General features: G+C 50.5%; 12 protein-coding genes across 12 annotated transcripts; 7 read left to right on the top strand and 5 right to left on the bottom strand.

Moving 5' to 3' along the window:
• Positions 1–309: 309 nt before the first annotated feature.
• Positions 310–2,659, top strand: ASPZODRAFT_127828 (hypothetical protein). Its single transcript, XM_022721848.1, has one exon. It carries the CDS (start codon positions 499–501, stop codon positions 2,500–2,502), a length of 2,004 nt encoding a protein of 667 aa, XP_022586217.1. The 5' UTR covers positions 310–498; the 3' UTR covers positions 2,503–2,659.
• Positions 2,660–3,739: 1,080 nt separating this feature from the next.
• Positions 3,740–4,162, top strand: ASPZODRAFT_453934 (hypothetical protein). The gene is made up of 2 exons (XM_022728367.1): positions 3,740–3,784; positions 3,868–4,162. The coding sequence occupies exon 2, from the start codon at positions 3,881–3,883 to the stop codon at positions 4,079–4,081; it is 201 nt and encodes a 66-aa protein (XP_022586216.1). The 5' UTR covers positions 3,740–3,784; positions 3,868–3,880; the 3' UTR covers positions 4,082–4,162.
• A 426-nt stretch (positions 4,163–4,588) lies between these two features.
• Positions 4,589–6,523, top strand: ASPZODRAFT_148941 (hypothetical protein; the record flags this gene model as incomplete). Its single annotated transcript, XM_022725436.1, has 3 exons — positions 4,589–4,959; positions 5,025–5,917; positions 6,438–6,523. 3 exons carry the CDS (start codon positions 4,589–4,591, stop codon positions 6,521–6,523), a joined length of 1,350 nt encoding a protein of 449 aa, XP_022586215.1.
• Positions 6,524–7,204: 681 nt separating this feature from the next.
• Positions 7,205–9,308, bottom strand: ASPZODRAFT_452842 (hypothetical protein). The gene is made up of 3 exons (XM_022728366.1): positions 8,985–9,308; positions 8,757–8,933; positions 7,205–8,675 (listed from the first exon to the last, which is right to left on the bottom strand). Exons 2-3 carry the CDS (start codon positions 8,831–8,833, stop codon positions 7,343–7,345), a joined length of 1,410 nt encoding a protein of 469 aa, XP_022586214.1. The 5' UTR covers positions 8,834–8,933; positions 8,985–9,308; the 3' UTR covers positions 7,205–7,342.
• Positions 9,309–9,732: 424 nt separating this feature from the next.
• On the top strand, positions 9,733–11,727 carry ASPZODRAFT_57339 (hypothetical protein; the record flags this gene model as incomplete). Its single annotated transcript, XM_022728679.1, has 1 exon — positions 9,733–11,727. The coding sequence occupies one exon, from the start codon at positions 9,733–9,735 to the stop codon at positions 11,725–11,727; it is 1,995 nt and encodes a 664-aa protein (XP_022586213.1).
• A 159-nt stretch (positions 11,728–11,886) lies between these two features.
• On the bottom strand, positions 11,887–12,965 carry ASPZODRAFT_88369 (hypothetical protein). The gene is made up of 4 exons (XM_022730326.1): positions 12,873–12,965; positions 12,641–12,676; positions 12,368–12,564; positions 11,887–12,301 (listed from the first exon to the last, which is right to left on the bottom strand). Exons 1-4 carry the CDS (start codon positions 12,882–12,884, stop codon positions 12,175–12,177), a joined length of 372 nt encoding a protein of 123 aa, XP_022586212.1. The 5' UTR covers positions 12,885–12,965; the 3' UTR covers positions 11,887–12,174.
• Positions 12,966–13,818: 853 nt separating this feature from the next.
• Positions 13,819–14,836, top strand: ASPZODRAFT_127822 (hypothetical protein). The gene is made up of 7 exons (XM_022721847.1): positions 13,819–13,944; positions 13,997–14,033; positions 14,091–14,138; positions 14,202–14,270; positions 14,335–14,351; positions 14,407–14,563; positions 14,619–14,836. Exons 1-7 carry the CDS (start codon positions 13,867–13,869, stop codon positions 14,642–14,644), a joined length of 432 nt encoding a protein of 143 aa, XP_022586211.1. The 5' UTR covers positions 13,819–13,866; the 3' UTR covers positions 14,645–14,836.
• Positions 14,837–15,357: 521 nt separating this feature from the next.
• On the top strand, positions 15,358–16,671 carry ASPZODRAFT_451963 (hypothetical protein). Its single transcript, XM_022728364.1, has 8 exons — positions 15,358–15,548; positions 15,602–15,638; positions 15,717–15,770; positions 15,824–15,957; positions 16,013–16,115; positions 16,182–16,267; positions 16,330–16,479; positions 16,533–16,671. The coding sequence occupies exons 1-8, from the start codon at positions 15,483–15,485 to the stop codon at positions 16,596–16,598; spliced, it is 696 nt and encodes a 231-aa protein (XP_022586210.1). The 5' UTR covers positions 15,358–15,482; the 3' UTR covers positions 16,599–16,671.
• On the bottom strand, positions 16,617–17,706 carry ASPZODRAFT_452221 (hypothetical protein). Its single transcript, XM_022728365.1, has 4 exons — positions 17,569–17,706; positions 17,413–17,516; positions 16,787–17,325; positions 16,617–16,718 (listed from the first exon to the last, which is right to left on the bottom strand). The coding sequence occupies exons 2-4, from the start codon at positions 17,453–17,455 to the stop codon at positions 16,698–16,700; spliced, it is 603 nt and encodes a 200-aa protein (XP_022586209.1). The 5' UTR covers positions 17,456–17,516; positions 17,569–17,706; the 3' UTR covers positions 16,617–16,697.
• Positions 17,707–18,983: 1,277 nt separating this feature from the next.
• ASPZODRAFT_148934 (hypothetical protein) lies at positions 18,984–19,396 on the bottom strand (the record flags this gene model as incomplete). The annotated part of the gene is made up of 2 exons (XM_022725435.1): positions 18,984–19,290; positions 19,359–19,396. 2 exons carry the CDS (start codon positions 19,394–19,396, stop codon positions 18,984–18,986), a joined length of 345 nt encoding a protein of 114 aa, XP_022586208.1.
• Positions 19,397–21,166: 1,770 nt separating this feature from the next.
• Positions 21,167–23,132, top strand: ASPZODRAFT_138769 (hypothetical protein; the record flags this gene model as incomplete). The annotated part of the gene is made up of 2 exons (XM_022724489.1): positions 21,167–21,215; positions 21,283–23,132. The coding sequence occupies 2 exons, from the start codon at positions 21,167–21,169 to the stop codon at positions 23,130–23,132; spliced, it is 1,899 nt and encodes a 632-aa protein (XP_022586207.1).
• An 838-nt stretch (positions 23,133–23,970) lies between these two features.
• On the bottom strand, positions 23,971–26,011 carry ASPZODRAFT_12510 (hypothetical protein; the record flags this gene model as incomplete). Its single annotated transcript, XM_022721417.1, has 2 exons — positions 23,971–25,782; positions 25,871–26,011. 2 exons carry the CDS (start codon positions 26,009–26,011, stop codon positions 23,971–23,973), a joined length of 1,953 nt encoding a protein of 650 aa, XP_022586206.1.
• Position 26,012: the final 1 nt, after the last annotated feature.

Raw genomic sequence — 26,012 nt, 5'->3', positions numbered from 1 at the left:
TCGAATGATCAACTCTTCAGCAGGCTGTCACATGACCTTACATCATTCCTGATCTTATCCGCTTTTCGCCAGGCGCCAACACGGCGCCTACTCATGACTTCTCGTTGCTCTCGCTCCCTGGCAAGGCGCTTGCTAGCAGACCCCTTCGTCCTTCAGATCGGTCTCGCCATGTTTCATCAGCGCGCGTATCTGCACATGGCCTGTTGCAATTGCAGATCCGACCGTCCACCCTCGAACCGGACTGCGTCACTAGGGGAGAGGGCGTTTGGTTGTTCATTATGGCGCCCAGCCCAGGGTGATGAGCCCTGGTTTGAGGGACGACTTTTTTCCCCCTCTCCTGCTCTCTGTTCTTTCAACTGTTCCTTTACACCTACATGAACTGAATCCATGATGAAAAGTTATCGGATCTAGAGTCGGTGTACTGGGTAAGCGGGATGAGCCATCAGTTGTCGTTGTCATTGCATGTCCGCCTAATACTCCATGGAAAGCTGCCACAGAATGCATCTTCTCTTTACACGACAGCGAGCTACTGCAGTTGTCCTACTATTTTTATTGTCTACCACGGCCTCCGCCGTGTCGCTGTCCGGTACCATACCGGAGTGTGCCTTGTCCTGCGTCGACAGCTTCATCGAATCCGAATACCCTACCGACGCATGTTCGGACCTGACGAACGTCGACTGCCTCTGCAAGACCAACACCACTAGCGGGTTTACTCTGGGGGAGGGCGCTGTTCGGTGTGTGATTGCGGATTGCTCTGCGACCGTCGCATCGGAGACAGAGTTGGACGCCTATAATATCTGCGATTCAGTCGCTGGGGCTCTCCCAAGAACACATTCCACCCTCACCGCTACCGTTGCGCCGGCCAGTTCGACGACGATGACCGCCACCGCCGCCACCACCACGACCACGACCACGACCAGTGACACCTCCAAGGGGACATCAGGGGACTCGACTGGCACATCACTCACAGCCGCTACGGCCACTCTTTCCCAACCATCTTCAACTCAAGCTTCAAGTGTATCTTCTACAACGCTGCTATTGACAACACGTCGATCAGCCTCGAGTACTGCTACCGCCAGTACTAACGCCACCCTGCCGCAGAGCCAAACTTCCCAAACCGCCAGTCTTGCCTCCACTTCCACTGCCACTTCTACTGCTTCCACTGTCTCCAGTGGAGGCTCGCATTCTCTCAGTAAATCGGCAGTCACTGGGATCTCAATAGCATCTACCTTTGCCGGTGTCGCGGCCATCTGGGCTGTTGTGTGGTTCTACTGGTGGAGACGTCGCCAGCGACGAACCGGAAGCAAGCATGACTCGTTTGAGATTGGTGGCAGCATGTCGGAGCCTCCTGACTTTGGCATGACCACACCGCAACGGCCGATTCCTAGCCTGAACCCATCCGGCTCCGGGGGGTTTGATCCGGAGACTCAACGACTCACATCGCCATTACGATTTCCGGATCGGACCCCGCCTCAGGACCACCTTCGAGGCAATGGATCCGGTAGTGCGATGCCCGGCGTTGGCCATGATGGGGTCGGAATCAACCTGGTCCCAGATCTCAACGCGGAAGACTTGGGGGACAACAGTCAGCAGGTCCGACGGTTATTCCCCCAATTGCTTCCCGATCATCGGCCTTCTGATGCCGGACTCTATCCGGCGCCGTTGAGAGTGAGCCAACAGTGGAACCTGAGACCGAACAGCAGTGCAACTCTGTTTGAAGAAGACTTGGAACGGCCGAATAGCCTGTCGGGTCCTTCCAACAGGATCACCGCATTTCCAGGGTCAACCGGCGGCGGCAACAGGGCCGGGAGTTCGTCCACCGGAAGACCGCCCCGCGTCGGGTTACCGAGCAACCCTCGTCCGGTAAGGCATATGTTTGAAGAGCAGCAGAATCCCTGGTCAATCCGACAGGTCTCCAGCCAGCCTGAAATCCCGCCGTATCGGGAAGATCCCCGCGGGGATGATCCGATCTATCCCATACACATACACAAACCCAACCAAGCAGCCCAGCCCGGCCAGGCGACGACGGCAACGACGGCGATGACGACGGCGACTGGTGCTGGCCAGAGTCGGAGCAGGGACCGGCCGTTCTCTCAGGACACTTTGCGTCGCTTGTATCCCGTTCCACCCGTGCCCAATCGGTTCTCCAGCGGCTCGGTGACAAGTTTTGACACTTCGGACATGTACGATAATACGCGAAATAGCCGTCGATGGTCTCGCCGATCGAGCGGAGGGTACCGGCCGCTGACGCCGGTCAAGGAGGCGGTGACCCCCCTCAAAACCACCCCGAAGGGCACCCCAGAAAGGAGCCCGCCCTATCCTCGAATCCCTCTCCCCGTCAATCCGCCGACGGAGATCGTCGCGAACCCGCGCATTGTCCGTCGCGACGATATCAAACAGATTCACATCCCGGGCAGCGGCGGTGGTGGGCCGTCCCACTATGACAAGGCGCTCCCGGAGCTCCCTTTTCCAGACCAGACCCGACTCCGACTTTCCGGCTGACGGGCCTTTTGACTCCAAATGACGTTTATTTTGTTTATATTTTCAATACCCATTTTCCCCTTTTTTATATAATATGACGACGATGCCTGGTTGCCGTTGATTCTAAATTGCCGTTCACTGTACATTTTTTTTTTTTTTTTTTTCATTTTTTTCCCCCATCATTGTATAGTAATTTGACCTAGGGAGTGTGGTTTATCAATTACTGCTTTATAGATAGCATACTATTATCCTAACAGAAGATTAATATCCGTCTTTGCTAATGTCTCTCTCTATTTACCTATAAAGAGTGTGGTGTTGCCACCAGGGGCGAGAAAAGAAATCACCGAGTCTAGACTGTCTCCAGCCCATATGCCATGCAAATCCTCGCTCCGATATTCACTTGTAGTGTTCATTCTGCGAGTCAATTTGTAAAAAACAATACAATTACTAACCCAATGCAACCAGTGGACTGGACTACGACGTCGTACAGGGTAGAATACTAATGACGTTTCCGGAAGTACTTTATCCACCTACCTGACACTCTTCCAGTACTCCGTACCATGTAGTACCTAGTTATCTAGGATTCTAGTACCTTACTGTCCAGTGACGCACGTCTCAGAGGCGATCAACCTGAAGTTGGTGAGAAGCGGAGAACCGGCTTGGGTGAGCTCCAGCTCCATGCGTGGTGACACCATTGTCAGGGTTAGGGTGAATTACCTCGTAGTCAACACTTCACATGGATTATAATAGGTAATAATAATCATAAGGACTAGGTAGGGGTATCTTAGTACATTAGTTAGGTAGTTAGGTAGTTACTGCATACTGCATTCCTAGGTACTGCATTGCATGCTCCATAGCAGGTGGATTGTGTGCCTCAGGCATTGGAGGCAGCCACCGCAGGGGCCCCCGCCATGACGTCAGGGCGTGGTACGGACGAGGATCAGCTTCTGGTGCTGACGGAGGATGATTCGATGGTTTTCGAGGTGATTTTCACGTTGCATCTTTTGGAATTGGAAGAAATATGGTAATTGAAAAAATAAAAATAATAAAAAAAATAGAATCCAAACCACGTAGTAGTCGTAGTGTCGTAGCGTAGGTAAGGTGGTGGTGGTACAGCAGTGGCCGAGTCTGAGATTGTCAGGAACTCCCGCGAAAAAAAAAGATTACGCCGTTCCTTTAGCTACACCTAACCTACCTTCACTACTCTACACTGTACACTACACTGTACACTACCTACCTAGTAGGTACGCTGTAACTAGTCATATTGTAGTATACTACGCTGTATACTATATTGTACAGATAGGTAAGTACATTCTATTCACTGTAACTGTATCTGGTTACTCGGTGTACTGACTGTTGATGACGGTGACTCCCGATAACAGCCAGGTCTGCATTATTGATGCAATGTTATTCGGTATCCACTGCCCGGGGCCTCTCCTACGTCAAGATACATTGCTGTTGGTGCTCGTCGTTTGGTACGATCGTCCTGTCGGCGCTGAGTGGTTGTGCTATTCCCGCCCCGGTTCCACCCTCCTGCCTGGACGACATGCTAGACGGTGGGCCTGTTCGAAACACGGTATCGAATCTCATCCATAATTGACTTACAACTTATCTACTGAGGCTGCTTCGTTGCCCAGGACAAAGGGAAGTTGAACGCAAGGTTGGATCCGGCGTCCATGGGTCCGCCCCTCAAGGACGCCATGGTACCTTCTCACCACGGTGGAGCCTCTCAGGATGAGCTGCGAGCAACATTTCTCGGAGCATGGTGTCTGGTTCAGGCACGAATCGCCATCTTCCAAGCAAACCAGCAAGCAACCCGATGACGGTGGCCATAACCTGTCGTCTCTGTAGTTGCACATGGCTATATATATGTCGCCCTCCCTCCCCACTTGCTCCATATTTCTTCTTTCTTCAATCAACATCCTTCAATATAAAAGGATTCTTTTCTTTGAGCTGAACTAAGTGGACTGAAGGACCTGGTGTCTCTACGCTCATCTACGCTCTCATCTATCTAATCCCTCATACTGAATACTACACAGTATATACTACAGTATACTACATACTGCTGTCTCCACCGAGTACCCACTGATCACTCATTTTTCTAAAAATGGCCGCCACAAATGGTTTCGGGACCCAGAAGGTCCCCCGACTATCCAGCCTGGATGCTTCTCGGGCCGACCTCTACGGCGGTCCCAACGTTGTCATGCCTCCCAAGCATCTCATGGCCAACAGCGACGCCCACGACATGGCGATTGAAATGGATATGGCAAAGCACCACCTCGAGGAAGAAGTTTCCTCAGAGGAGGAGTCCCCTCTTGAAAAGGACTCTCCTTTCATACGGCCTGCCACCACCACCGCGGACGAGTTCGCCCTGGCTTTTGATATCGATGGCGTTCTCATCCGTGGCGGGCAACCGATCCCCGAGGCTGTCGAGGCTATGAAGTACATTAACGGCGAGAATCCCTATGGTATCAAAGTGTGAGTTCTCTTTCTTCTTTCTTTCTTTCTTTCTTTCTTTCTCTAAGCATTGCTGACTCCTCTAGTCCATACATCTTCGTCACAAATGGTGGCGGAAAGACTGAGGCAGAACGCTGCGCAGACCTCAGTCGGCAGCTCGAGCTAGAAGTCTCGCCTGGTCAGTTCATCTGCGGCCACACCCCGATGCGGGAAATGGCCGAAAAGTACAACACCGTCTTGGTGGTCGGTGGCGAGGGTGAGAAATGCCGTATCGTCGCCGAGGGGTACGGCTTCAAGGATGTCATCACGCCCGGCGACATTATCAAGACACGGCACGATACCACACCCTTCCGGAAGCTGACGGACGAGGAGTATCGCAACTCGCGCGAACGCAACTTTGACGATGTCAACATCGAGGCCATCTTCGTCTTCGCCGATAGTCGCGACTGGGCCGGTGACCAGCAGATCATCCTGGACCTGGTGATGTCGAAGCAGGGCCGGATTGGCACCCGCTCCGAGACCTTTGACGAGGGCCCGCCGGTCTACTTCTCGCACAACGACATCGTCTGGTCGACCTCGCACGAACACTCGCGTATCGGCATGGGTGCGCTGCGTGCCTCGCTCGAGGCCCTCTACAAGGCCGTCACGGGCAAGGAGCTGACCACCATCGCCTTTGGCAAGCCACAGCTCGGCACCTTTGCTTTCGCCACCCGCCTCCTCCAACAGTGGCGCAAGGACACCCACGGCATCGACCGGCCGCCTCAGACCGTCTACTTTGTTGGCGACACCCCGGAGTCCGACATCCGCGGCACCAACGAGTTCAACGAGTCCCATCTGAGCGATGCCAACTGGTTCTCCATCCTCGTCAAGACCGGCGTTTACCAGGAGGGCACTATCCCGCGCTTCCCTCCCAAGAAGACCTGCAACCATATCCTCGATGCTGTTAAGTTCGCTGTCCAGCGTGAATTCGATCGCCGCGGTAAGGAGTGCATGCTGGGAGTTGTACCTACAGTCGTGACTTCGGAGTGTGCCATTGAAGTTTAATGTTTTTTTCTTTTCTTTCACCTCATCCTCCACCCCTCATCCTCCATCCCTCATCCTCCATCCCTCATCCTCCATCCCTCATCCTCCATCCCTCATCCTCCATACCTCATCCTCCATGCCCTTAACCTACAACCTTAAGACTTTTATGATTCCCATGTCAACGATGTTTCGATTTTTTTTCTCCTACGATTCAATTCCTCCTGCTCGCTGGACCGCGTGCTCCTTTTTCCCTTCCATTCTCCTTCCATTCTTCCTGTTGTTTTCACCCTATTTGGAACTTTTCGGGTTCGAGTTTCCTGGTGTCACTCCCTGAGATAAACAAAGATTACTAGATTTTCGAGATACAATATTGGCAGTGTAGACGATTAGATCAATCAATTCGAGGCAATGTTGCAGTGTATTGCAGTGTACTCCATCGTATAGTATACTACAAAGCTACATACTAGACTACCTAGAGGATTCGAGTGCTACCCCGGCAGAGACCTTAGGCGGATACTACATGTACAAGCAGTACGCGCCATGTGGGCACCTTATGCAGTGATATTATTAGCCAGATTGAATATATGCTGTAGTGAGATTCTATCCATTACTAGCTTGTAACTAGTTAGTTAACTAACAACCAACTACCTTGCCTATGGAGTACATAGGGGTAATCATGGAGGATACTCCTACTCTTGGAGCGGCTTAAAGTAAAGGGATGAAAGGACATGAACGAAATTCTCGTCCATCTTGAATATCTTCATATACCTGATGTTAATAAGGCCATGTCCATGTTTTCAATCCATATATATTCTGTAACTAGTTCTGTATACCCTGTATACCTACTCTTTATACTCCGCATGTAATATTAATGTACTCCGTACTCCGTCTCCGTACCCCGTAAGTGATCCACAAGGCAGATAAGAAAAACAGCGTGCATCGATGGACGACGCTCAAGCGGGCGGGGCGGGATATGGTGGGCCCGTAGGACAGGGATAGAGAAGGAAGTTTTCCAAGGTGGTTGGTACATACAAAGTATGCTTGATAGCATCGCTATCACTGGTCAAGGACTCTCCCTCAACTCTGCGAAGGTACTATCTAGTCCACTGTGCATGGATGAATCTCCACCCCACCCCCCTCCCTCGTGCTCCACCCCTCCACCCCCGCGGGGGTTGGGTTGGGCCCCTCCACCCGCTGTGCGAGACAATGCATGTAAATGTAAATCCGTCTATGGTAGTAGGTTAGGTACCTACTAGGTAGGTACCTAGTTCCGTTTATTGCCGATTTTGCTTTTTGAGGGGTTTTTTTTCTTCTAACGGAGTACTGCGGTCCGGGTGAGAAAGAAGAGGGGGGAAGAGATGTGTCAAGAAGCAAGAGGCAATTAGACCTCAAACTCGCGGTCGAGCCAGTGCTTGACCACAATCTTCCCCTCCTCAAATCCCTTCTTGGGCATCCGAACAATGATCGCCGCGTGGCTATGTCGGTTGTTGTGGATGTAGACGGGGTATTTGCGGAAGCCAAGCGCGTTCAGGGAATCGACGATCGCGAGCTGAGCTGATGTCAGAGCAAGGGTGGGAAATTCCTGCGTCGTGCTCGTTCCCATCTCATCGGCTGCCTCTTCTGTGCTCGCAACGGCTGTGCCCTTTTCCTCTCCTCCATTAGGCATGGGCTTTCCCATCGACACACGTCGAAGCGATGCTCGTCGCCCGCCAGGTTTCTTGTTTGTATCGGAGAGATATGCCGGGTCTTGGCGGGAGTTGACGTTCTCAAAGACGTCTTCCACCGCTTGCTGGACGTTCTGGACAAGAAGAGGGACCCTGTAGCCTCCAAAGATAGCGCCCGCCTTGCCTGTTTCGTGGAGACGGATGCGTTGGCGGCTGAGGAAATTCTGTATAACTGAGTTGAGCAGAAAGAGACTAGCTGCAACCGGCACAAAGAGGGTAATGAAAGTCCAAAAGGGCAGTTGGCCCAGAATCTTCGTGAATTTTTGGCAGGTCTGGGCAAAAAAGCCGGGCTCATCTTCTGTTTCGTCCACAGGTAGGATGTATTGATCCGGGTTGATGATGACCGGCTCGTAGCCCTTGACATAGTTGAATTTGATATCGTCCAAGTCTCCACGGAACGGATCGAATTTGGTGATCCCAGTCGTGTAGAACACAGTCGAGAGATCGTTGACAATGTTTCCGTATGCACACCGGTTCTTGAATTTGGATAGCGCCTGCATAAAGATGCTCTCGGGGTCTGCCAGGACACTCAGCAACGGCTTCCCCGTGTCTCGGAAGGTGTCGATCATAAATAACTGCCTCCCAGACATGGAAACCGTGCGAGCTCCCACCACGTTCCAGATGTGATTCTGGATGCCCTTGAGAGGGGTTCGTACGCCTACATGAGGAGACACAAACGTCGTGAAGTTGACCGGTTCCAGCTTGTCTAGCCACCCTCGTGCGCCGAGCAACCCCAATGCATACCGAGCAACAAGGCCTCCAAGCGAATAACCGACAACACTGAGCTTTTTGATCTTGTACCCTTCAGATGCCAGTTTCTCTAGCGTTTCCTCGATCTCATGGGCAACTCGTTCACCGCCAAGCTCGATTCCGTCATATGTGAAGGTCCCGGCATTCCGTTTTACGGCTAGAACGACAAGCCGGTCTTCATTGTGTCTCTCTCTGAGCGCAGAGGCAACATAATCGAGATGCGATGGGTTCCCCCAGAGGCTGGCGAGGGCAGAACCATGTGTGAGCTTGGGTACGTTCCATGCGCATCATGCGGTGGTGGCGGCTTTTAGCCGGACTTACCCGTGGACCAGGACACAGAGATGATCGGCCTTGGGCGGACCAGAGGCGGTCGACGCAGCGCACACGTCGGTCTCCATGAACCTACAAAAGATCGAGTTCCGGTCGAAACTCGAGAAAGAGAAGGGCAGAGCCGTGGTGAAGACTTTCTGCCTGGTTCTGCTCCGGGGAAGTTGGCCTCTAGGCTTTAGTTAATCTGACACGTGACGTAATCACTCGAGGTGATCTCACGCCACTGTGGTTTGCTTTGTTTGCAACAGATTTATGCCTGAGGCATACAACGTGCTTCGCCGTTGTCGTTCACTTCGTGTCTTTGTTCCTCTTTCACCCCTCTCTCTCTCTCTCTATTTCTCACACAGTCGAAGAATCCTTCAGGGGGGCAGGGAAATCCGGCCACCAGAGTGCAGTGTGTATTCTAATAGCACCCACAAGAAACCTATTGTGCTCTTGAGTCTCTCGCCTTGAAATATCACTTTGAGCCGGGCTGTCCGCGGCTGTCGAGATATAAATGCAAGGAGGACACACAATCTCAGGTGGCTTTGCTAACTGACAGCGCCTGTTATATATATGATTTCACTGTAATAGTGATAAGCTTTTGCTTTACACGTATCCCAGGTCTCTTATCAGCAGCGAAGCGGCATATTCTTGCTTTGTGCGACCCAAAGAGACAACACCTTATCAATACAGAGTACTTTGAATGATAACGACGCTTAACGGTTCTTTGGCTGGTCAACTGATGGCCCGTGTGGCAGTCTGAAAGTGAATGTCGAAGCAGCCTGAGCAGTTAGATTTCGCAAGAGTCGCTCATTGGCGGGATTCTACCTGGATGCATCACATTTCAGCTGTGCCAGTTCCAAGAAGATACCACGGCCTTCAGAAGTGAAAGTTGGCTCCCTCGAAGAAAGTGACTAGGATCTTGTTGGGATGTGACGGCTCCCTTCAGCCCTTTACAATTATTTCGGTCTTATGACGGCTACAGATGTTCACTCCTCTAGGCTTGTTCGGGGATATCCCATGCCCTCAAGGGCAAAGCTGCTCTCTGCTTACTTGTATCTTTTCTCACAAGAACGTTGATCATGTGGTTGAGAGCGTGACTTCTCAGACTCCACGTATAGTTTCAAATGAGTCGCCCACACCAAGCTTGCCTCCCCCAAAGAGAATCAAGCTAGACAAGCCTACTGAAGACAACTCCAGCAGACCCCAATTATTCCAAGTCTCTCCAGAGGTTAAAGGCCCAAATTTCACGGGCGGTGCGACCAATCAACCAAAAAAATCAAATCAGAGTACCCAGAAACTCCAGTCAACGGTCAGAGCTGTATCTCCTCCCCCAAAACGGGCACAGGTGGCTCCAGGAAAGCCAACAAGCAACTCCACTCCAGTCTCTGGGGGATTAGAGACTCGCCTACCGCCAAGAAATGCGCGAAAGGAATCATTGAACCCTCGCCTGCTTACGAAGGCACCTGCTTCCCATACAGTTCGCTTCTCTATCCTGTCCAAGTTACATACAGCTATATCAACGCTGAATGATAAATTGGCAAGAAAGAAAGAAAGCGTGGAGAAACATCTAATTCTGGCCCCCAATGAGCTCATAACGATGGCACTTGACGAAGAGGAAAAGGTGGCAAAAGCGGATCCGAACATTTACTCCAATGTCATAAAGCTTCGGATTGTGAAGCTCACAAAAATGACCCTGGAAGATTGGGCGAAAGAAGTAAAGGATTACCTGAATACACGATATTACAACGGCCAACTCGATCAAAAACAGCAGCAGCAGGTAGCAGCTGAGCCGAAAGTGTTCTCTACGGGTCTCACTGTTACAGAAGAGATCGCAATATCCGCAAAATTGGTGACCCCTCTCAAGGGCTTAGAGCAGCACGGTTATGTAACCAAGCCGCCGACACATGAGGAGATCGAGCAGGCCAAACGAGGTGTTACGGAATCCAAGGGCTGGGAGAAGTGCGACCGATGTGGAGGTAGATTCCAGGTATTTCCAGGCCGCCGAGAAGATGGTACATTAACAAGTGGTGGGGAATGCACATATCACCCTGCTCGACCCATCTATCCGCCAAAGAAACAGACAGATCACATCACTGGTTCGAGAGAGCCATTTTATCCATGCTGCAACGAGACCGTGGGAGTTTCTGCCGGCTGTACCAAAGCTAAAACCCATGTCTTCAAGGTTTCGGAGCACAAACGGCTTGCCTCGATTCTGCAGTTCGAAGAAACACCGACCAATCCGGATGACAGTCCCAAGCAGCCCGTGTGCTTTGATTGCGAGATGGGTTACACAACACTGGGGCTGGAGTTGATCCGACTCACTGCTGTCACTTGGCCTGAAGGCAAGGAGTTGCTTGATGTTCTTGTTAGGCCGATGGGTGAAGTGTTGGACCTGAACTCTCGCTTCTCTGGCGTATTTCCCGAACACTTCGCCAACGGTGTACCTTACGACGATTCAAACCCACCAGCACCGGTATCACCACCATCTAATGGGGAGGAGGACTCGGGGAAAGAAGAAGAAATGCCATTACGGATCGTGGATTCGCCTGCGGCCGCTCGTAAGCTGCTCTTCCAGTGTCTCCAGCCTGAAACTCCTCTCATCGGTCATGCGATTGATAATGACCTTAACGTGTGTCGTATCATCCATCCAACAATAATCGATACCGTCCTACTGTACCCTCATCCGAGGGGTCTACCAATTCGCATGAGCCTGAAGGCGCTATGCAGAAAGCACCTCGAACGAGAAATCCAAACAAGAGGCGCTCGCGGTCACGACTCGAAAGAAGATGCTGTTGCGACGGGTGACCTCGTCAGAGCGAAAGCCTCAGAACGCTGGAAGATACTGAAAAACAAAGGATGGCGTATCCATGGAGACAAGCTTATCCCTCCACCTGGGACGGATTCATCAGATGCAGAATTCGGACTTGGGCCTGGCGCTGGACAGAAGAGGAAAGATGCAGCTATATCAAAGGACTGAGCTAACGGGTAAGTGTCTACTGGCTGGCCTCTCAACATATCATCAGCGAGATGATATTCTTCAAAACAAAGTAGTTTTAGTTAGCGGAGCATTCTCTACAATCACAATATCACGAACAAGAAGTTCACTGATAAATGTATAATATACTTCATATACTTCATATATTCATCAATTGAAGCTTTTATTCTTTTTTAAGCTGGATCGTTGAAATGGTCGACTAGGGTAGATCGACAGCTCTATGGAAAGACCCAGTGCCATTTCAGGCAGCATTATCCTCCCAAAAACCAATCAACCTCGCCACTCTGAACGAGAGTGACTCTATCCCTTGAATAAGGCCGTAGTCAACCGAAGCCAGGATCTCGCCATTTTCACCAACCCCCCCGTTTTTTTTTTAAATGGAACCAGGACAGCCCGGCTCATTTATATCCGTCGGCAAGAAGGAGCTGTTTACTCCTCATCCTCCTCGGCAGCGTCGTCGACGACGTTGTAGAAGCGGAGCTCATAGACACCCTTGGAGGTGGAAACGACACGGAGCCAGTCACGGAGCTGCTGCTTCTTGAGGTACTTCTTGGTGCTGTGGATGGCCAGTCAGTATTTACTAGGATCGCCATTTTGTCTTTCTTGGGTGCGCATGACTTACAGGTACTTCAGGTAGCGACCGGAGAAGGGGATGTGGGCAACAACCTCGATCTTGCCATCGGAGGTCTGGCTGATCGCAACGCTGTCGCCGAGGTTACCGACACGGCCCTCGACCTTGATGCGGTCGTGAAGGAACTTCTCGAAGGCGGAGACATCGAAGATCTTGTCGTTGGCCGGCTGAGAAGCATTGATGATGAACTATGATAGCCAAGTCAGTTCGCATGCTCGAGAAACCCAGGTGTCGTAAATTAGAGAGAGCGCGCGCTTGACGTACCTTCTTGGTGACCTTCTGGGCCTTCTTGCCACGAGCCTACAGGGACAAAGAAATGATGAATTAGCCTACTGCTCCATTTTTCATGTTGACAAGTCCTGAGTCTTCTGTCCAGACGTCTTCTTGACGGCCGGTCGCATGCGATATAAACATGCTAACCGACGCTGACAGGGAAACGACCTTCAAGGCAACCTCATGGAGGAACAGCAAAGCGGTTTCAAGAATAGGAACATACAACGGGAGCCATTGTAATGAATATGGGGGGGGTTTTTTTTATCGAAAGATAAACTTGATGAGGTCGCAAAGAGGTGAATATCCTGCGCCGTGAAGACAATTGCTCAATGGATAAAGCCGAAAACTTCGATTGTGGAACCGTCTCGTTCACCAAGTCCCCGGTGCGTGAAGCACTAAGCCGTTTTGGTAGACTGTCTAGGGCTACTACGCTGTAGTTAGGGCTCAAAGTGCAGCTATATGCCAAGCCAATAGCCCCGGCTCTCATTGGCTCGCTTGACAGCCGAAGCGAGGCTAGTCGCTCTAGTGTAGCACAGACCATGCCATCTCCAGTATAAATATCTCCTGTTTCCCGCGCCTTTTAGTAGTTTTTTTCTTTTCTTTTCCAGCTCTCTTTGCCTTTTGGCTTAGATCAAGTGTAGTATCTGTTCTTTTCAGTTTAATCTCTGAAAGTGTTCTAAGGAACACAACATTGATTAATCTCATTTTTGGACCTAGTGGCAAGGCCTCTGTGCTTGCGCATGCCTCGCCACACAGTGTCATTGGGCTCACACTACTCCCAATTGACGCGAACAACCCCTTTTTTCATCAATTTGGTCGGCTTGTCCGGCTGGTTGGAGAAGAAAGTTTGAGAGTTATGGTAGTTTCTAGTACGAGTACAGAGTATCTACTCAAGATGGCTGTCGTGTAGGGTGTGTTTGAAAAACAACAATGAGGTCCTGTCAGTGCCTGATCGTGGTGATGGGTGGTATATTCCCACCAAGCTTGTATAACCTAGTATCTGTCTCCTAGTAATAATTAGTCGTTGTTATCAAGCAATTATTATTATAGCCTTGACGATTCCATCGCACTTCTGGGGCCAGAACTTCGTCGCGTCCACACGTGACGTACCGCCTTTCACTTATCTGCATAGAAGACTGCCGAAGCAAATGAACGTTGCCTTCCATAGTCTTCACTTGGGTCTTTTCTACACAGCATCTGAACATCTAGCTAGCATAATGGGTTCGATAGTCCTACCACACTTGCCTACCGCTTGGCATGTCGACCAGGCAATTGTCTCTGAAGATGAACGCCTTGTGAGTTAATGGTTGTCAAATGAAGCTGGTGCCAGCTACTGACAATATATAGGTCGTGATTAGATTCGGTCGAGACCACAATCCTGACTGTGAGGAGCGGATTTAATCCCGGCTACGTGCTCTTGATTTCTAACTTGATCCTGTAGGTATTCGCCAAGATGAAGTTCTCTACAAAATTGCGGAGCGCGTCAAGAGTAAGCTCGAATTTGTGATACCCCGCTCTCGAACAGCATACTGACCCGAACCCTTGTCTCTAGATTTCGCGGTCATCTACCTCTGCGATATTGATCAGACACCAGATTTCAACGCGATGTACGAATTATATGGTAAGCCTGCTGGAGAATACCTAGGATGATGTGTGTGCCTCATACTAACTCTTGACGTGCTTAGATCCAATGACAATTATGGTAAGCACCTTCTCGACTGGCAGCCATATCCACAGCACTGATAATAATTTCGAAGTTCTTTTTCCGCAATAAACACATGATGTGTGATTTTGGAACCGGAAACAACAACAAGCTCAACTGGGTATTAGAGGACAAGCAGGAGTTGATTGATATTATCGAAACTATTTACAAGGGCGCAAAGAAAGGGCGTGGTCTGGTGATCAGTCCCAAAGGTAGGCTCTCCATGATCAAGTCACTTGCGCAGCATTGTTTCTAACAGTTCTTTAGATTACTCGACAAGGTACAGATACTGAGATGATTCCTGCTTCAAGCGACCGTCGTTTCCAGGCCGCCCGCACTTTCGACATACTACAAGAAAACGAACGTTTGGGGATTTGATTGTTTACGGGTACGAATTATGATATTTGACGATCGGTTTTCAAAGGCAAGCTCTGTCGTTCTAGCCGGAGTAATCAACTTTTATTAATCAACCTAGAGCCCTCCAGGAAAATCGTAGGAGCTCTGCAGCCACACCTATTCTCTTTCCATCTCCTAACCATGGCTTCCAATTTGATGCACTGACTAGATATATTTTAGGTGTAAACGGTGGCAAAATGTAGTACACATTACCGGTGGATGATTTGAGACCAACGTAGAATCCGGATTTTTCTGGTCAACCTGAGAGCAATTATTCAGAATATATCTACACTCCTGTTCTGCTGAATTACTAAAAGAGCCTACTTAATTGAGAATATTATGATTTCGAATTAAAAACGATATCTTGTGTAGTTTCCTACCCGACAGCTAAAGATCTTGGATATAGATTACAACATCGTGTTGATTTCAAGGCTGAATATATATTTTCCATTCGAGCCTCACCATTTACCCTATGGTGTGACTAATAGACTGGGAAAAATTCACCAAAAATATCATCATTCCCTATAATCATTTACTTTAGGTCTTGCTTTATTTTTCTTTGGACCTCATTTCTGTTACCTCTATTTCCATCCAGAGGTACAGCTAGGGACAGAGGTGGAAAACTCCACTCCACGATCCTTGACGTAACCGACACCAAAACATTTCACGACTCTACGAACTTGACCACGAATAAAGTGCGGAAACTAAGCACTATCTGAGTGACAAGCAGACAAAATGATTGACAAGAGCATCTTCGAGCATTTACAAACCAAGATCGACGAGGAGGGAGCTGTTCGCGATGTGAGTGGGTTGTCTTGTCGAAGCTTGGACGCTGGAAACTAAAGATACCCTAGGAACTGCACGAGATCGTCCAGACGCTCGCTAGAAAAGGTCTATCATCCATTATCTCATTTATCTCATTCCCCCCCCTCTCGTTTGTTGCGAGTGAGATCAACTAACGCGCTGTAGGAAGAGCAACACAAGCTACCTTGTCGAGAGCCCACTCGACACCCTCAGACCAATGTACGTATGAATCAAAGGATTTCCCTTAATAGGCTGAACTGATGCCTATTCAGTGAAACCTGTTCTCGATGAGGCCACGAAGGAGATCCTTGGCCAGAAAGAAGAAGTCCTTCGTCTCAAGGCCGTGGCCGACAAACATCCTTTCTACAAGTACAATGGACTATGGACGCGGGAGCTGCAGAACCTCGTAAGAATCCATAAATATATATAAAAAAAGAAATCAACTGAACCTTACTCTACAGGTATTTTCTATCGAACTGTGTGCATGGCTCGGCGGATTAGAGGACCACAAGAGCGGCACAGCGCAGTTCATGACCATCGAAGAGGTCGGGAAGTTCCTTGAGAGTATGGTTCCCCAGAGGGGTCGATTTTATATCATTTACGTTGTATTAATATTAACATGTGAAACAGTCCCCGTGAACCTCAAAGAACAAGACGCCTTCCATTTGACTATTGAGGAGTACCTCCTCGCGCTGATCTCCATGGTCGAAGAACTCGTACGTGCATGAAAATCATGACTTGTTGCAGATTTGCAAAGTTTTTTTTTAACAATTCTCAGGCCCGTCTGGCGGTCAACTCGGTCACCCTGGGCGACTACGCTCGTCCACTTCAGATCGGGAATTTCATCAAGGATCTCTTTGCAGGATTCCAGCTGCTCAACCTGAAGAACGATATCCTGCGCAAGAGGAGCGACAGCATAAAGTACAGTGTAAGTCGAGAAAAAGCGTGTGATTATATCGTCCGTGTGTTGACGTCGTACAGGTGAAGAAGGTCGAAGACGTCGTGTACGACCTCTCGCTGAGGAATCTGGTCCCCAAGAACGCCTAGGCTCAAGAGTATGTTAAAAGCGTAGGATCAACAGGACAGTTTGATCTCGAAATACGAATCATAGCGTTACAATTAATTCACAATGGTATCTTAGCATAACTACTTGACAAAACATGCATGGCATCCCTCCCAATCAATTCGTACTATTACGACAGCTTGGACGGTTCGGGAGCAGCCTCGGGAGCAGCCTCGGGGGTGGCCTCAGGGGCAGACTCTGTCATGGTTTCGCTAGCTGTGGCCGTAGTCGTTGTTGAAGCGGACTGAGAGGCCTTCTCGATCTCCTTGAGGATGATCGACTCGAGGCTTTCGGGTTTAGTGGTGCTCGCCCAGCGACCGACGACCTTGCCGTCCGCAGAGATGAGGAACTTCTCGAAGTTCCACTTGATGAGCTTTAGGCCAAGAATGCCGGGCTTCTCATTCTTGAGCCATTTCCAGACGGGCGCAGCGTTGTCGCCGTTGACATCCGCCTTGCCCAGGACAGGGAAGGTGACCCCGTAGTTGATCTGGCAGAAGGACTGGATCTCTTCGTTGGAACCTGGGTCCTGGCTGCCAAACTGATTGCAGGGGAAGCCGAGGACGGTGAATTGGTCCGGGTGTTTGGCCTTAACAGATTGATAGAGCTTTTCGAGCCCCTCGAACTGCGGGGTGAAACCGCACTTGGACGCGGTATTGGCGACAAGGACGACCTTGCCCTTGAGGTCGGTGAGGGGAAACGGTTTGCCAGTTTCTAAGAGAAGGGAGCCTGTCAGCTTAAGGGGAAATCCTCCAAGACGAAATAAAGCATAGAAGAGTAGGTAAGTAGGGTTGAACGAACTATCGACTGGCTCAAACTCGTAGAAGGTAGTGGCGGATGCCATCGCGACGTTTCTCTGGAGGGGAGGAAAGAGGGGTCGACTCGGACGAAATGGTGGTGCAGTGCTAGCTGAGATTAATATACGGCCAGACACGGGTCGAGACCGAGCCAACATGCTCTTTTTATTTCCAATCCAAAAGGTGCTTTCGACCGTTGTGCCGGAACAGAGTAACTTTGACAGACGGCGCAGATCAGTCACTACGCCTAATTGGGCATATTCTCCGACTTCCAATACGTATTGTCGTATTCGATTCTGGACTCGAACAAAATCTCCTTCTCGCTTTGCGCAGCCACAAGCTTCGATTTTCTTCCTCTGACGTAACTCCCGCACTGCTGAGATCACTTTGCTTACCAATAATGTCTAAACTGAAGTTACCTAGACCCATCCGACTTACGCCAGTAGTCGAACCTCGGTTCAGCATTTTTTGGTCGACACGAGCTCTAAAGACTACGGAATGACTGCAGCGAGGAGCCGTGATAGGAGGTTGTGCCAAAGGCATCGGGTTCAAGTCTTGAACTGTATACCTTGCGGAGATTGGACAAATAGGGGATCTGGATTGTGGATTTTTTGCCAACCTTATTATGAAGCATCAAAGTTTATTGCAAAGCCATCGCATGATGAAGGGCATCATTTCCATCGTTTGAACTGGGGGATTTGATTTCTGGCGTCCGGATCCCTGCATGCTAGAATGGCATCGGGCACCGGCTCAGTTAACTCCCAGCTGATTGAACTGACTCATAATTTTGATAGAAATCGGCCATCAGGACCTCTTTCAACGAGAATTTTATATTGTCGAAGCTTTCAATTGAAGGATCCAGACCCCACGTTGATCGGCGTTTTGTTTCTTTTAGCCCCCATTGCAGCTAAGACTGGCTAACTATGATGCTATATAGCAGACTCACATCTGTCATCATTCATTTGTAACCTTCAAATTCATAGCAACATCGGCTATGTTAACAAAAGATAGTGTCGGTAGGTTGTAGTATATTGTCCAAGAACACCGGTGATATTCTTTTAGAGTATGTATGGCTAAAGAACCTTTTGTAATACCGAGCTCGTCATGGTTGAAGGTAGCTTGGCTAAGCCTGAAACCTCTCTGTTCTGTACTCTCACATCGGGATTTCCTTGTATCTCTTCAAGAAGGAAATGAGCCGGAGACTTCTGATTAGGTATATGGCGTGCTGCTGCAGGTAGTTTCACCTCCAACACGCCATCCCACCCTTTGAATATCGCAGCTGGAGTGGATTGCTAGGTGGTGAGATTAACTGATAGTTTGGCCGATCCCAATTCAGTCCAGCCCATACCCAGGTCTCAGTAAGAGCAAGAGGTGTGTATGTTTGTATGGCCGCTCTGCGAATTCTGGCCTATTCGAGGGCATATGGTTTCTCGTCAAGCATACCACTGAGCTAAAAGTCAATATATAAACCATCACAAAATATAGGGAACCTCCACAATGAATATTACCTCTAATAGGGAGAAGCAGAGAAAACTGGGCCCTGATGGCGAGTCAACCCATCCTCGAATCAGAGCCTCAATTCTGCACCTCTGCTTCCAGAACATCAACATCCAACTCTTCCATAACACCCAGAACAACACCCAGACTCTCCATAAATCCATTCACTGCGACGCGCAGCATCCGGTTCGTAGTCGCCCGGTATGTTGCTTCGAGGACCGTTTTCTCTTCTTCTTTGACTGTGGCTTCTAACGATTTGGACGGCGTGTCTGGTGTCGTGAGCGCCATGCTCCGTCGGACGAAAGGGGAGAGTTCTGTGTCGACTTCGATCGCGCGGAGGGCCGACGAAGCAAGTCGGTTGGTTGGGAGGGGGATAGAGATGGTTCTATTCATGTAGTCAGTAAGGTGGATGGATGAGGAGGGCAAGCCAGGCGAGCAAAGACTTCGGCGTACAGTGAGTAGGGAAATTCGGGATTAGATATCTCAGCCATGATTGGTAGTTTAAAGGCGTCTTTTTTTGATCGATAATTAGGCTTCAAGTCTTGCAAGTCAACTGTATTTAACTACTAGAAGAGTGCATTGAATTATTTTGCGGCGGGGATGAAGTGGGATGTGTAGCTGAGTCAGCATCATAGACTTGCTGCGCACTGAATGTTGTCAGTATTGGGAATATTCTGAGATACTTCGATTGCGGACAGCATTCTCAATCTATTTCCAAGAGATACAGATAAGATATAAACGACTAATTCAATACTGCTTATAGTGGTAAAGACCAGATCGAGGAAGAAAATCTTCACACCGTAGCTATATACCCCCGATACCTTGCCTAAAGCTGAATGGCTGCCACACTTGTAGTTCATAGATCAATGTTGAATAATTAGAGTTAACCAAGTCGAGCTGCTGGCACATGGATCAACAAATCAGGTATCAGCGGCATAGATTTTTATTCTGTGTTTGAAGCAAGGAATGAATGCGCTGTTGGCAATAGACCATTTAAACTGGTCATAGATCTCTTGACGACAACTTGTGGTATGTACCCCTTAGTACTTGATGTTTCCAGGAGCATGATCTGGCTATTTGTCTAATCGATAATGAAATATTATTGGTACTCTGAAATGGCTGAGGCAATGAAATCAACACCATGCCTTGATTTTCGAGTTCGGCGGAGGAGCAATTGGCTGGAGTATTCGGCTTCTTTGCAAGTACTCGAAGAGCCTTGATCATGATTTCCAGGGTATCGACACACGGTCCTTTCCCAGTGATTTCAAATAGGCCCAAACCAGTTTGAAACCCGTTGAGAATCGATATTTAGTTATTCGGACGAAAGATTAGGCATAAAACCTCTGCTGGATTTTAGCTTCTCGTGGCGACTCGAGGCATATCCACTGCAACAAGAGTGAATAATAATAATGACTAGTTAAAGGACACGTTGTACAGTAACTAGTCACTGTGAAGAAAGGACTAAACCAAACCACGTCATCCGAGGTGACGCTGTTGGTTTGCTGGCAGCTCGTCTGTAGAGTACTCCGTAGTTAGATGCCACGCCTCAGAATGAGGTAATCCGCCTGCCCCTGGTGACGATGTCTGTGCTTCGAACACGCATGGCGCCTTGTTTGTTGTGGGCGACGGTTTAAGGAGGTTATTTGTTTTGGTGTGGAGAAGGACCTGACAGGAATCGGGGATGTTCCGGCCCGAGCCCAACGGTCCAAGTGCCGGGGAGCCTGAAGGAGCCTGAGGGAGCCTGAATTATGAGGCTTCCAATGGCGGTTGTCCTGTCAACAGCTGGCGCCTTACCGCATTCGGCTCACCACAACATAACAGCCACTTAGCGTGCATCTCTGGCTGCCGAAAAGGTGTAATCTCGTGGTTGCATGTCCCTGTCCCTCCAACAACATCTTCATCTCCGCTCTCTCTCACCTGCTCACCTGCGCTCGCTCTGCCATCGCCGTTGCTGTTCTTTTGCATCTCGCTCCGCATCAGGCCGGAGTGAATTGGTCTGCGATTATCGTTTCCCATATCCTTAGGCTCTTCGCAGTCAATTGGGCGTGTTCTCTCTCCGCGGTTGTGAGCGAGAAAAGACAGCAGTCGGGGCATTAGCAAATCACTAAAGCATGACCTTTTAGCTCAACGAACTTCTTCTAAAGTCCTTGTGATCCTCGCCTCATCTCTATTTTTCCTCCGTCTCCCGCATCGTTGCGGTCTACCTAGCATTCTTCAAGCTTGTTTATTATTCCCCAGTGTACCACCAGGCTGCAGGCAAAATGTCCCCTCAATCGGGTAGCTATGGCCAGGTGATCGAGTATATTCAAGGTACGTGCTGCTGCTACCGACTCTGACTGCAGTGATCCGGGTCAACTGATCAGCGATGAACGGATAGACCGGCTGTACCTGGCCTCCTACGACTCGACTCCGGATGCGAGAACTCCATTCCCTTATCCTGTGGATCATACCAGATCACCGAGCAAGCGCTCAGCGAGAGCACAACCCGGCGCAACACCGACCACCCCCAGAAAACGATCTCCGGTGTACTTCACTGTTGATGATACCTTGCTCTACAACGCGTTTCATGCGGACTTTGGCCCTCTCCACATCGGTCATCTGTATCGCTTTGCGGTGCAGTTTCATGAGATTCTCGGCGACCCGGCCAACAATGACCGGGCTGTCGTCTTCTACAGCAAGTCTGACGCCCGCAGCCGCGCAAACGCTGCGTGTTTGGTTGCTTGCTACATGGTGCTCATCCAATCTTGGCCCCCTCATCTGGCCCTGGCTCCTATCGCCCAAGCCGATCCCCCGTATATGCCCTTCCGTGATGCAGGATACAGCCAGGCCGATTTTGTTCTGAACATCCAAGATGTTGTGTACGGTGTGTGGAAGGCGAAGGAACAGTCTCTGTGTGGGCTCCGAGACTTCAACCTTGAAGAGTATGTCATGCCCAAACCAGAAAAACCATTTGTATTACTAAAAACGAGCGCTAGGTATGAGAAGTACGAACGAGTGGACATGGGCGACTTCAACTGGATCAGCCCTCAGTTCCTCGCCTTTGCATCGCCCCAGCACCAACCCATTGCCGTCGTCCCTGCGAACACGCCCGAGTACGCGGCTTTGCCCTCCACGGTATCCGAAGTCTTCGCCTCGAAGCTGCCTCTTCCTTTCAAGAACGTCCTGGCTCATTTCTCGTCACGCAACATCGGTCTGGTTGTGCGTTTGAACTCAGAGCTCTACTCGCCCTCGTATTTCACAGCATTGGGCATCAACCACGTTGATATGATCTTCGAGGACGGTACATGCCCGCCTCTGCCGCTGGTTCGCCGCTTCATCAAAATGGCGCATGATATGATTACAGTCAAGGACAAGTCGATAGCAGTTCACTGCAAGGCGGGCTTGGGCCGTACAGGCTGCCTTATTGGCGCATATCTTATCTACCGACACGGCTTCACGGCAAATGAGGTGATCGCATTTATGCGGTTCATGCGGCCTGGCATGGTGGTTGGTCCTCAGCAACACTGGCTGCATCTCAACCAAGGTGCATTCCGTGAATGGTGGTTTGAGGATTCGATGAAGGAAAAGTTGGCTCTTGTTGCTCCTGTGACCCCGGGTAGGACTACTACCAAGCAACGCGGAAGCAATGGCCCGGTTTCCACGCCTCCCAACAACGGTCACTCGAAGCGCGCGGCGCTTGGAGAAATCGACCACAATGAAGGGGCTGGCGCTGTTATGGATGAAAATTTGCCGGCACCAACTCCCGGTCAACCTCGCAAATCTCACCGCAAGGATTCACGGCACCATCCTTATGCTCGCAACCCGTCAGGTGGCCTTCACGTGGACAAGGACGCCTCGAAGACCACTGAATCCACCAGCCACCGAGGCCATCGGCTCAGCAATGACAGCAGCGAGAGCGAGGAAGAGACCCAGCTTCGTATGCTCTCAAAGCGTTCGTCCAAGTCGCCGGTGGCATCACCCACGCAGCGATCCATCAGCTACACCGCGACTACCGTGAAGGCTAGTTACACCCTCACTGACGAGATCCTCGAGGACCGCGAGAACTGGGCCGACCCCAACTATTCTGCACCCAAGACACCCGTCAGCACCAAGAGCGGCAGCGGAATTGCCATGGCCAAAGTCCGCACGAGTCCTCGCCGGGCCACCGACAGCAAGGGTGATTCGAGAGGTGTCCGGAAGCCGAGTGGCCGGATTGGGAGCACCAGCAGCACCACGCGGGTCAAATAATCGACGCCTCGTACCCCTCCCCCTTGCTTGTTGACAGGCTTCTGGTCCCTGTTTGGCTATTCTTCTTCCTCCTCTTCTTCTTCTTTTCACATTTTTTCCTTCTTGTCCTTTATTTTTCATTCTTCCTCCCACCTGTTCGGCGGGGCCTTTTTTTCTTGCATACCCCATGCCGTTGCATCATGGTTGGCTGTGACATTCGATGGAATGGCTTTGTTGGTCGTTCGATGCATCTTTTCTTCTTCTTGAAATTGCGTTCATTATTTTTAATCATGGGGTTTATTCGGAGACAAAACTCTTGGTTCAGGGCATACCTTTGACGGCGTTTTTGGCTACATCGATTTTTCTATTTCTCCCTTTCCCCCCCAACACAAATGAAGCGCTTGGAGACAGATTAGGCATTCTTGGCCTAGGAGGAGGGAAGATCTATGTCCAGTTCGAGCTTTTCTGGTCTTTTTGATAGCGGCGGTGTTGTGTGACAATGATTTCGCGCTTGTACGTACACGATCTACGTCTGTATGACAACCAGTTCATGAAGAAGTATTTCCATTTCCCACGTTGCCGTATACTTTCGATCCTCTATTTGGATTTGCGCCTGTACCTATGTAGTGGTAGATGATAGATGATAAAATAGGATTCATCGCCTGTATGGTCATTAAGCTCTCTATTATTCCAAATCCCGTAAGTTGACATACTCCTGTCCCAGCCTTTCTCCCCTCCAATCTAAAAAAGAGAAAAAGAAAAACACTCATAAGTCATTATGCATTAGTTAAGAGTCGGTGAGGGTATTAGTGTAGAAGTCACCCAGCGAGGACGGTATATGGCAGCAGCAGCAAGCGGTTTACTCGATCGTAATGATGTTGGTACAGTCCGCCCCCTCTTGGGTTTTCTTGCGGATCATGAGTTTGAATCGCTTTCTACTGCTGTCCGTCTCCTCCAGGTCTGGTGAGGGATCTTGCTCCTCGTCAACGACCCGTGCCGTGACTAGCTGCCACGTTATGGATGGGCTCTCGGCCTGCTCGGCCTGCTCCATGGCGGCGAGGATGCGCAGTGTTTGGCTCACGTTCCAGATCCCCTCCCTTGAGCCCTGGTACCGGCGCAGCCAGTCCTTGACCCATTCGCGTAGGCCCGTATTGCTCGACCAGCGGTACGCCCCGACCACTGACGGTAGCATGCCATAGCTGTATGTGAAGGCTTGACCGAATAGGACCGGTGAGATCCCCGCCGCGATTCGGCAGATGGTCAGGGCTACTTCCTCGGCGTCCGGAGGCAAGAGCCGCCCCAGGCCAGGCACGTAGCGGGTGCGTGCCCGCATTCCGGTACAGAGATATGCGGCGTAGTTGACCGCAGCCGCGCAGGGATCAGATGAGTGCGGAAAAGAGAGGGATGGAACCCGCAGGAGGCTTGGCGTACCGGTGGACGGGTCCAGCGATGAGATGGTCAAATATGCGCCGCTGGAAAGGTCATCCTCGGGGCGCTCCGATGCGGACAAATCCTTCCACCATGCATCTAGGTTGGCAAGCAGGACGGCACTTTGGAGGGTCCATTTCTCGTCCAGGGCGGGCTCTTGGCGTTTCTGGATCTCTAGGAGCGTCACCTCCTCGACGAGGAGCAAGAGCCGGTCTTGCATCTGAGTCGAGCGTCTGAGGAGCATATTTAACCAATCAGCCAGCTTGGACGGCATGATATCGGACGTGGTGACGGAATAATCTTGGTTATACAGCCGCAGTAGGAGTGCCATCCGTGCAAAAGACTTGATCATGAGCATCCCCGCGGTTTTCTTCGCGATGTCTTTGTACCAGCCAGCCAGACATGATGCAGCGCCCCGCATGTGCGACCGCCAGGACAACAGACAACCCCGCTGCAGCTCAAAATTGGAGAGTAGCATGATGGTTGCAAAGAGCGAGAATGACGTGTCAACATCGGTCGAGCGAACCAACCCCGTGGCCGTCCGCGGAGACGCGAGATCGACACGTATCCCCTGAACCGCTTTAAGACTGTGGTGGAAAGCGTGGCGACGGAGATGCATCGATCCTCGAGGGTAGACCTCCATGGTTGAGAGGTTGAGTGCGGCCAACGCCATGGCGGCGTCGTACACATGTGACGACATGGGCTCTGACTTTAAGATGTCTGACGCCTGGAAAACCCGATTAAGACTCGCAAAGCTCCGACTGATGGAATACTCATAATATGTATAATCCTCTGGAAACTCGAAGGCGCCCATGAGGCTCATCGATGCATTCGACACTCCACTCTCCGGTGACGGAATGTATTCTGGTGACGAGGACGAAGAGGAGCGTGCAGTTGCATCATCTTGATGAGCGTAACTCTCCTCAGAATCAGATGGCACATCTTGCGACCGAGACTCTCGGGGCACTGTCGCATAGGAGTCGACACTGTTCCACGCTATGATGTTCAAGACCCCATCGGCACTATGTGACGACGCTGGAGTGCCCGACCCGCGACGGTCTACATTAACCCCGTCCGTGGGAGCCCGGGTCCCATGGGAAGCTCCATCACTCTTGCCCTTGGTGTCACTCTGCCGCGCTTTCTTCGAAGATTTGCTTTGGGCTCGTTGAACGACGAGGCTGGTCTGATCTCGAAAGGCAATTCGCTGGGCATAGCCTTCACATTCAAGGTTCGTGCGTTTGCACTACAATTCGAGACGAGCGAGAAAAAAAGAGAAAAAACGTCAGCAGACAGATGACAATGAAAGGGGCCAATGTGTGTATATAGAATACATTATTGCAACTGGGCTTCGCTTCATCACAGCGCAAGCGCCGCCGCCGACAAGTCAAACAGCCTGTGCGGCCACGCGAGATGACATTCCGCCTTTTGGCGGGTTTTTCCGGGCCGGTCGGTCGGGTCGCAGCCAGGGGCATG

This window comes from Penicilliopsis zonata (genome assembly GCF_001890105.1).
Source record: "Penicilliopsis zonata CBS 506.65 unplaced genomic scaffold ASPZOscaffold_1, whole genome shotgun sequence".
NCBI classification, from domain to species: domain Eukaryota; kingdom Fungi; phylum Ascomycota; class Eurotiomycetes; order Eurotiales; family Aspergillaceae; genus Penicilliopsis; species Penicilliopsis zonata.
This window is presented reverse-complemented; position numbering and strand designations above follow the sequence as displayed.

What these genes read in the sequence shown, in the direction of transcription:
- ASPZODRAFT_127828 (XM_022721848.1), top strand. Translation starts at nt 499, where the DNA reads ATGCATCTTCTCTTTACACGACAGCGAGCTACTGCAGTTGTCCTACTA.
- ASPZODRAFT_453934 (XM_022728367.1), top strand. Translation starts at nt 3,881, where the DNA reads ATGCAATGTTATTCGGTATCCACTGCCCGGGGCCTCTCCTACGTCAAG.
- ASPZODRAFT_452842 (XM_022728366.1), bottom strand. Translation starts at nt 8,833, where the DNA reads ATGGAGACCGACGTGTGCGCTGCGTCGACCGCCTCTGGTCCGCCCAAG. An exon ending in CTCTGTGTCCTGGTCCACGG is followed by an intron (nt 8,676 to 8,756) that starts GTAAGTCCGGCT and finishes TGCCCTCGCCAG; the next exon opens with CCTCTGGGGGAACCCATCGC.
- ASPZODRAFT_88369 (XM_022730326.1), bottom strand. An exon ending in CCCAGAAGGTCACCAAGAAG is followed by an intron (nt 12,565 to 12,640) that starts GTACGTCAAGCG and finishes TGGCTATCATAG; the next exon opens with TTCATCATCAATGCTTCTCA. An exon ending in GGTCGCTACCTGAAGTACCT is followed by an intron (nt 12,302 to 12,367) that starts GTAAGTCATGCG and finishes GGCCATCCACAG; the next exon opens with CACCAAGAAGTACCTCAAGA.
- ASPZODRAFT_127822 (XM_022721847.1), top strand. Translation starts at nt 13,867, where the DNA reads ATGGGTTCGATAGTCCTACCACACTTGCCTACCGCTTGGCATGTCGAC. An exon ending in TCTCTGAAGATGAACGCCTT is followed by an intron (nt 13,945 to 13,996) that starts GTGAGTTAATGG and finishes GACAATATATAG; the next exon opens with GTCGTGATTAGATTCGGTCG. An exon ending in TCTGGTGATCAGTCCCAAAG is followed by an intron (nt 14,564 to 14,618) that starts GTAGGCTCTCCA and finishes ACAGTTCTTTAG; the next exon opens with ATTACTCGACAAGGTACAGA.
- ASPZODRAFT_451963 (XM_022728364.1), top strand. Translation starts at nt 15,483, where the DNA reads ATGATTGACAAGAGCATCTTCGAGCATTTACAAACCAAGATCGACGAG. An exon ending in GGTCGGGAAGTTCCTTGAGA is followed by an intron (nt 16,116 to 16,181) that starts GTATGGTTCCCC and finishes CATGTGAAACAG; the next exon opens with TCCCCGTGAACCTCAAAGAA. An exon ending in GCGACAGCATAAAGTACAGT is followed by an intron (nt 16,480 to 16,532) that starts GTAAGTCGAGAA and finishes GACGTCGTACAG; the next exon opens with GTGAAGAAGGTCGAAGACGT.
- ASPZODRAFT_452221 (XM_022728365.1), bottom strand. Translation starts at nt 17,455, where the DNA reads ATGGCATCCGCCACTACCTTCTACGAGTTTGAGCCAGTCGATA. An exon ending in CGAGTTTGAGCCAGTCGATA is followed by an intron (nt 17,326 to 17,412) that starts GTTCGTTCAACC and finishes CCCTTCTCTTAG; the next exon opens with AAACTGGCAAACCGTTTCCC. An exon ending in CCCCTGAGGCCACCCCCGAG is followed by an intron (nt 16,719 to 16,786) that starts GCTGCTCCCGAG and finishes TGGGAGGGATGC; the next exon opens with CATGCATGTTTTGTCAAGTA.